This window comes from Borostomias antarcticus (assembly GCF_949987555.1).
Source record: "Borostomias antarcticus genome assembly, chromosome: 18".
Lineage (NCBI taxonomy): Eukaryota > Metazoa > Chordata > Actinopteri > Stomiiformes > Stomiidae > Borostomias > Borostomias antarcticus.
In genome coordinates, this window is record NC_140251.1 from 12,174,587 (window position 1) to 12,183,502 (window position 8,916).

Here is an 8,916-nt window from a genome sequence, read left to right on the forward strand (position 1 = left end):
TGAGTTGCAGGGGATGTGAGAGTTGCAGGATTGGGGTGGAAAAGGGAAGTGCCTGGTTTCTTTACTCATAAGTATGAGACACACAACTTACACAAAACCCAGAAGAGGAAGGAGAAAGTTATGAAATGAGGGGTGTGAGGACACCCCAACTCAAGTACAACTGAGAGCACAGAGCCCCATGAATGCATTTTGTGGCTCTGTGGGCGCTATGGCTGTCAACTGAGCTCAGAAATTATATTCGACCTACTCTCTTTAATATTTTCAGATATTATATTCGATTATTATATTCGCCTCTATCTGGGCCCAGGCACATTCACACTCACGCACACACAGACATACACCAGTGTTTGCCATGTCTCTCCTATGATGTTTTTTAGCCTTTCTTACTCTGAAAATGCAATTTAATGTAATTTATTGCTTTATAAATGTTCTTAGCCGTTAGACAAACATACTCCAGGAGCTTGCTCGATCATCTCGTTGAGAGGGATCAGGGAAGAATTTTTACAGCTCACTTTTCTGGCCCCCGGGTGACACTGTTTTTTTTTGCTTCCCTCTGGAATATATAGGGGTGGGACCTATGCCCACCTAGTTCTCTGTAAAGTGCATTGTGTTGCCTCTGCGTATGAAATGCACTGTACAAATAACCTTTGATTTGAAAGCTTAACATCACAACATCAAACTGCAACTGCCTGCTGGTGCTAGCTTCCTCGCCGATGGTGATGTTGCGAGTGCTAGCTTCGATAGCCTCTGGAGCACTTCTGCCTTGGATTGCACCTGCCGTGGTGTCATTTCGAGTGGTAGCTTCTTCATTAGCATTGCCAGTTTTATTTTATTTTTTTATGAAGAAGTGGTCAATTGTTTTATAGCTCTTTTCGCCATCGTGAGCAGGTTGGCTATAGTTGTAGCTTGTTGAGCACTGAGCAGTAGGCTACAGTCAGATCTAATTTTTTTGCGGTAACAGATCAAAACGGAAATAGTTGAGGTCGACGGATGAGTTGTGCCATTGGTGGATATATTTTTTGTTAAAGGTAGCCTAGTTTAAGTAATAAATACACTTTTTAAATGAATGATGACCTAACACAAACTGGTACAAACCACAACTATGTATTTAATAATTGTGTTAATTAGTAAAAAATAAATAAATAAATAAATAAGAATTTGAGCAGAGTTGGGCTGGCCAATCAGGGGGGGCAATTGCCCCCCCTGCCCCCCCTATAAAATCGCCCATGTTCAGACGTTTATGTCTGCCTTGGTATGAAGACCAGGCATGTTGAGCCTTTTGTTTTATTGTGTTTGGAAGCATCTTATATCAACCCCTGGTTGGTATAATTATTAAACTCTTAACAGTGTGAGGTTGAGGCAACTTAGCATATTTTCTCTTTGTAAAAGAATATGCCGCCATCTTGCAGCTTTCGTAAACATTCTCCCTCGCACTGTCTCTCCCCCCCCCCCCCCCGCCCCCCCTCCGTCTCCCCTTGCGTCTCGTGGGAGCTCAGCAGGACAAATTTCTGTTTATGCCAGTGGCTGGGGCTGACGTCACCGCAGAGCTCTACCCCACAGACTAACGAGCCCACAGATGCTGTACATGGCAGCCACTCTGGAGCCTCTGTACATCTGGAATGGAGTACGCTTTCCAAAAGACAGGGGCCAACCTTGGCACAAGCGAGTGTAGCCAGTCTCGCTGATTACTGTGAGGGCTGTGGGGATGCCAGGGCCTTGGTAGAGAAAACGCAAGCTCATTTTACACACAGATGCACATCAGCTCACAACTGCACATACTCCCATACAGAATGGCACACCCTTTTGCTGCACTCTTTTTTGAACACTTTCCCTTTATTTCTCTCTTGTCCTGTCTCGGTTTTGATTTCTAACTTCTCTTTTTCACTTGCAGGATTTCCTCCGCACAGATTCCCTCCTCCTCCTTCCCAGCATTGTCGAACTTCCTGTGGGGCAGGCTCTCCACTCAGTGGTCGTCACTACCACAATAGCACCACTGGGCACCACCATTTCTTGTTGGTCAGCTAACTGAAAAGGTCAGTGTTTGATCTTGTTTGGGGTAGTGCAGTGTGTATCCTGTATGCCATGACTGGTTATAAACACATGAAAATTACATCTTGTTTGCCTCCTAAACATCAGCTGGATTGGCGACGTTATTAGTATGCAAATTTCTAATTTCATCCCTATCTCACTCACATTTCAATATCTAAGCAATGCCATTTATATTTTTTTAAATATTCAGTGTGGTTTGAAAACCATGCTGCCCATTCACACGAGTGGCGGAATGTTTAGACCTACACTCTAGCGGCAGCTGGTAATTTAAAATTCATACTCATTTTCTAACTTGTTACCACACCTATAGTTTTTAGGATACACACATATATTATATCACAAAATGTTCACCTGGTCCACAGGATGTGGGAGCTGTGACATTATACTTCTTCAGATAGAACTGTCTAAAGCTGGCCATGTTTTCCTCATGCCTGCCCTCTAGTGCTGGTGTGCAACAGTATTGGTGACTACTGATTTTTTGCTACAAACGGACACACGTGTCACATGAAGCAGCTGCGCCACTTAAAAAACAATGAGATCATGTATGCAAAGGCAGTGCCAAAAATGAGATGTGATTATTCATGGTTGTGCGTTCTTTTAAGCCAAAGGGGTTTGGATTAAGGGATTGGACTCTTCCCCCCACCCCCCCTCTCTCCTTCTCTTCTTCTCTGTTTATACAAAAGTTTATAGTCAAGCCGGAAAGTCTGCACACCCCTTTGACCTTCTCCACATTTTATTACGTTACAGACTTATTCTACTAATAGATTGAGTTTATTTTGTCTCACAATTATACACAAAATAGCCCATAATGACTAAAGCGTTATTTCCACTGTCGTGCCGAACCGTTCTGAGCACGCAGGGTAACCGTTCCGACGGTGTTTCCACATGGGACCGGTTGGGCCCAAAACCGTTCGCATAACCTTTCCCATGGCACAGTTGTCTAACCGTACTGAGTGAAGCAGAACCGTTCTTTAGTAGAAATGTGAAGAGACAAAACAAACTACCATGGCAACCGACAATAATAACATTCCGTGGAACGCAACAGCCCGAAAGGTGGAAACAGACCGTTCCCACGGGTCCAGAGCGGCGCGGTTTGAGCACGGTATCAGTTCGGCACGACAGTGGAAATAAGGCTTAAGTGAAAACTGTTTTTAGACATTTCTGCTAATTTATTAAATATAAAAATATAATATATACACACGTGTAATGTAACGTTTTGATGAATATTGATGAATTTGGTTGATGTTCAGAGAAATGTTGGTTTAATCTGATCCTGTTAGCTATTTTTAAATTATTATGATTGACCTCTGAGTATGGCTGTAGCTGGAGCTTTCTGTAAGTAATGGTGTCCCTCTTCCATAGACTTATGAGATAAAGATGACATTCCATGGCTGGTCCAAACACAATTGTTGTGGTTATAGTTAGCTTATCTTGACCAAACAAGGCCACAGAAGAGACCAGAAAAGACTCGGAGAAGAGACAAGGGGGGGGGGACACCCGAACCATAAGAACCTTGCTCGAGCTCCGATGCTCTGATTTGAGCTTCTTGTCTTTGAAATCGAGTGTTTAATATGTTTTTGAAAGATTTTTCACGGTGCCCACCCACATCCATTGTATGACCTAAATGGTGGTAGAGCAATTATCAGACTTTCTCAAAAGTGCTAGTTTTGTCAACTTTTTGATCTGAACCATTGTATATGATCATAAGTAACCTTAAAACAGGGCTAAACACACATTTTCCCTTTACTACTCCTTTAACAGCCTGTGCTCTAGCCCAAAAAGCAACTTAAAAAAAAAAGATTCTTCAAGAAGGGGAATATACCCAGATTATATATTCATGTTAGAAATACTCTATTTGTAGAAATACTTTTATTTTTATTTTATCTTTAGTTTTTAAAAAATATTATGTTGCACCGCCAAAAACATATGGACCAAAATCATTATGAAATGTTTTAAACATTAATACTTTTTTTTACTTTGTTCTCGTCCCCAACCCACTGACTTTAAACCTTCTCTGCTCCAGTATAATTATGAAAAGTGATACATTCATTAAATAATCACAATGTCTGTTTTGATAGTAACTTAAAAACTTAAAACAACACAATGCATTGTTTGGGTTAAAACCAACAGCACCACCATCTTTGTCTCAGGGTTAAGGTTAGGGAAAATGTGGTTTGGCACAAAAACAGACTTCTTCAATCAATCAATCAATCAATCAATCAATCAAAGCTTTATTTGTATAGCGCATTTCATACCCAGAGGCAACACAATGCGCTTTACAGAGAACAAGGGAGGTGGGCATACGACCCACTCTCTACATATTCCAGAGGGAAGCAAAAAAACAGTATTACCCGGGGGCCAGATAAGTGAGCTGTAAAAATTCTTCCCTGACCCCTCTCAACAAGGCGATCGAGCAAGCTCCAGGAGTATGTTTGTCTACCGGCTAAGAACATTTATAAAGCAATACATTGCATTAAATTACATTTCAGAGTGAGAGAGGCTAAAAGCATCATAGGAGAGAAAATATTCTACGGACATGCTACATCATCCACAGCAGACACAGGGGTATCTATCGGACTTCGGGAGGTCTGCTGGTGACAGTGGGGCATCCACTGAACCTGGTTAGAAGATAGGAGGGAGAGAGAGAGGCACTAGGGAGAGGGAAGGCAGAGGGAAGGCAGAGCAGGGTTAGTAGCACATAGAGCCATACAGACCACACAGATATTGAAACAGGCAACCTGGGGCAAGCTCCTGGAATATATTTGTCTAATGGCTAAGAACATTTAAAGAACAATAAATAACATTAAATTAAATTTTCGGAGCAAGAAAGGCTAAGAGCATCAGGTGCAGGCCAAAGCCGGATGTGGACTGATGTGTGTCTGTGTGTACGTGTGTGTGTGTGTACTAAATACTACGATATCCACAGCTCCGCAGCTGACACTGGACCTGGTTAGAGGATAGGAGGGAGAGAGAGAGACTCTTGCACTGCATAATGATGACACTCACTCACAACCTGCTCCTGTGGTTGATGCTGTGTTCTTTGATGATACAGCTGTGCTCCACATGTTAAATCCTGGCACAGCAAGGACCTTCCAGAACCTTCCAGGACTACAAGTTGTTGTTTTGCCGTATGTAAAATCCCAGCTTGAGAAAATAGGCCGTCTTGATATTAGATAGATGTCTACATCCCAGACAGTCTGGAAGGCTAAAGCTAATTGTGGGCTATCACCCCTCCCATGCAGTCCTTCCAAATGTACATTGATGCTACATTTACTTTAATTCTGTTGTCTTATGGGAATATTGTGAACCCCAAATGCTTTTGCAGATGATTTTGCCCTGGTATTTCTCACAATGTATGTGTGATACTGATCATGGCAATATTCTGACACGACAACAACAAGCTAAATCTTTACTTTAAATCTTAGACTGACACTTGTACAATTTATTAAAATGTTTTGCTATTAAACTCTTCATTAAAACCAAAAGGAGCCATGGTGTTCAGGGCAGATATCATACATTTCACGTTGTAAAATGCCCCTATATCTAAGAGCGCTTATATTGTGACCTACTGACTTGCCTGTTTGAAATGTGCAGCAACAGGATTACACTCATCACCATATCTACCTTACCACTATTGGGGTGTGTGTATGTTTTGCATCTAATGGTATTGCCACACTGTGCAATTGCCACATTTGTAGTTTGCATCAGGTATGTCATGGAGGAAGGTGCGCACCTCCTCTGGGCTATATGACCTCACTAACTGGTCTTTCAGGTTGGAGGGAGCTTGAACAGGAGGGTGCTCCCTAAATATTGGGTTTCAGCCTGGGATCCAAGTTGATTATATGCCAGTGTTTTTGTGCGTGGCTGTAATCCAGTGCACCAAAGATAGCAAATGTCCGGTTGTCACTCCCTTCCTCCCTCCCTCCCTCCCTCCCTCTTTCCTTCCCTTCCTCCGTTGTGTTGTGTTGTTGACCTGCAGTTGTATGTTGCCACCACAAGAGGCAGTGGTCCCAGAACATAAAAAAAAAATAACTATGACATGGCAAATTTTCCTGATTCTTGGTGGTGTAGTGGATAAGGTGTCCACCTCCCAGGCCAAAGGTTGCAGGTTCAAGCCACAGTGGGGATGATATTTTGTCACTGGATGTTATAGAAGCTATGTAACATGTGGTTACCTGGTGGTGCCATGTCAGTCATTGAATTTATGTGCAGTAATTTAACATTTGAAATATTGTTTTGAAATTATACCTACAGTATAGGTGTCGCAGTAATTACCCATTATATATTAGGCTATACTTGAATTTACATTATATTAGGCTATACTTGAATTTACAAGTTTAAATACTTGTATTTACCAGGTAAATGTTTAGTTTTTTCAGACGGACAGGAGGGGAATGGGAACAAAACGTTTTTGTTTGTTTTTTTCTTTAAGGAAATGTACCAATTGCAGCAAAATAGCTAACGTTACAGGAATCATCAGTGTAACTGCTTTAGCCACTGACCGCTACCATTAATGTTATGGAAGCTGCTGCTAGTTGTTGTGAGCTCATGAGCTAACTGGCTATCCCGTTCTCAGTGCTGGATTAGCATTGGAAGCATTGGAACTGATGTGTCCAGGCGACAAGACCTCTCTTAATTTATCAGACATTATTTCATGTCATTTCAATTCACAGCTATTTCAGTGGCATGACTAGCTTCTGTCCTACCAGTCCTGAACAGAAACAAGCCAGCCACACACATAAGCCAGGATGGACCTGGCCTGGTTGTAATATATTTTAATCATTTCGAACAAAATGTTACATGATTAACACTGAGTGGCACATGCATGCCTGTCTGCCTGTAAATGGTACAATCTGTGAGTGTGTCTTGAACTGTCAACAGAGACGATACAACAATCAACAGAGACGATACTAAAGTAAGCTATTGTAGAGATATTGTGTGATGTAAATTGTGTCTGTATTGTGTTTGACTGTGTCTGTGTGTTTAACTGTGTGTGTGTGTGTGTGTGTGTGTACAGTACGTGCATTTATGTTCATAGCTCTGGCTGCTCCCCTAGTCCTCGATCGCCCTGATCTGTAACACAGACATATTAGTTAGTCTTTATTCATCTATCCAAGGGCTCTTTACCTGCAATGGCACTGGAATCGACTACTTGATCATGGTAAATTTGCCAGGTCTAATCTAACTGGCTTAGGAAAAATTGTGTCTAGTTTGGTACACATAACTTTGGTTGATTTTCAGGATAATTAGAATGGGCGGAAAATCAAGTAGAAAACGTTCCTTTGACGGGTGCTGTTTCTGTAGTGTGAGGGAAAGCATTCATGTAGCCTAGGTTCTCTTTTGCAACGGCTAGAATAAATGTTCCATTGTGTTATTCCTGTCTGAGCATGTGCGAAAGACCAACCAACCACATGTATTTACTCCTTATATGGAGTTGTAGGTTGAGCCAAACCATCTGTTGGCACCGTGTCTTATAAAGTCTTGATGCAAAGGGCGTTGTCTCTAGTGCTTGCAGGAAACTACAGTAGACTGGGTCTATACAAGGAAGGATTGTGGATTCTGTTTATTGATTCATCACCAAATCTGAATTTAGAAGCATGCAGTGGTAATTTTCCACCATCAGATCAGAAATTTGCCTGAAAATGGGAAGGTAAGATATTTTCTTCCAGAGTAAAGCTCAACTGTTAATATTGTCGTGGTTACTTTGTCATTATTGTACAGTATAACTTCTAGAATCTACAGTTGTATGGTTGGCAGGGGGCATCTCCTTTAGTAACTCCAACCTCCTACCTACTGTACCAAGTCACTGAACACTGATATTAAACGCCTGTGCAAAGTACATTTGCACTGACAATATGAGACCAAAAGGTTTTTGTTTTTTTTTAAGATAAGAAATATTGTGAAACTTGTGAAGTTCAAACCTGCAGACGTGTTCCTCCCCCAGACTGCAGATGCATCGGGTGGTGTGTGTGGTCCTGTGTGTGTACCTGCTGCTGCCCACTGTGCACAGTGTAAACCGGCTGTGTTACTACAGCGCCATCGCCTTTAAGAATAAGACCGAGTTCATCCCGCACGAGTGTCCTCCCAACCGGCAGTGCTACACCGCAGGTGGACGCCACGTCAACTACAGCGGCATCGCTGTCTTGGAACGGGGGTGCAGGCCACAAGACCTCTGCACTCAGGTGCACAGCCAGGTATATCAAGGAATCAATTTCACCATGAGCTACAGCTGCTGTGACAAGAATTACTGTAACTCCAGCCCCTATGGCACTGCTTACTCTGTCCCCCTCATACTGACGTTGTTGGCTGTAGCTTTGCTGCCAGCCAGCCAACAACTCTGAACTCACCATCCAGTAGCCTACATGTATCTAAGAGGACAAGGTTGCCATGATGAAATGGAGGACTTCCGGGATTTAACATGGCAGCGTTATGGTGGATGGGGTGGATGCATGATATTGTTTGAACAGCTTCAAAATGTGGTTTGTCTACCGTCTTACCAGTCTTGTCCACTGAGCTGAAGTCTGACGCTCATCCAGTGGTAAATTATGTGTATCTTTGTGAGTGAGAGAAAATGTTTTCATGTTTGTAAAATAAATGTAATGTTATACACTGGACTACCCTTCATGCTTGTGTCCTATTTTATTATTTTGTTCTCTCTCACATAAAGATGTTATCAAAGATGTTCCTTTGTGTTAGTTCCTGGCAGAGTATGACTAACCACATTTACTCTGACTGAACAGTTGTAGTTTGAGCTAAAATCAAATTTGGTTTGGTGGTCATATGCCCCTAGGATAGCCACTCATTTACTGTAATCTAATTCCTGGGTAAGGGAGTTGCCTAGCTGCTATCGAGCTACTCCAAAAGCAG

General features: G+C 42.2%; 1 protein-coding gene across 1 annotated transcript; it reads left to right on the forward strand.

Annotated features, from left to right (window-relative positions):
• Positions 1–7,563: 7,563 nt before the first annotated feature.
• Positions 7,564–8,591, forward strand: bncr (bouncer). The gene is made up of 2 exons (XM_084452984.1): positions 7,564–7,699; positions 7,994–8,591. The coding sequence occupies exons 1-2, from the start codon at positions 7,692–7,694 to the stop codon at positions 8,388–8,390; spliced, it is 405 nt and encodes a 134-aa protein (XP_084309110.1). The 5' UTR covers positions 7,564–7,691; the 3' UTR covers positions 8,391–8,591.
• The last annotated feature ends 325 nt before the right edge of the window (positions 8,592–8,916 follow it).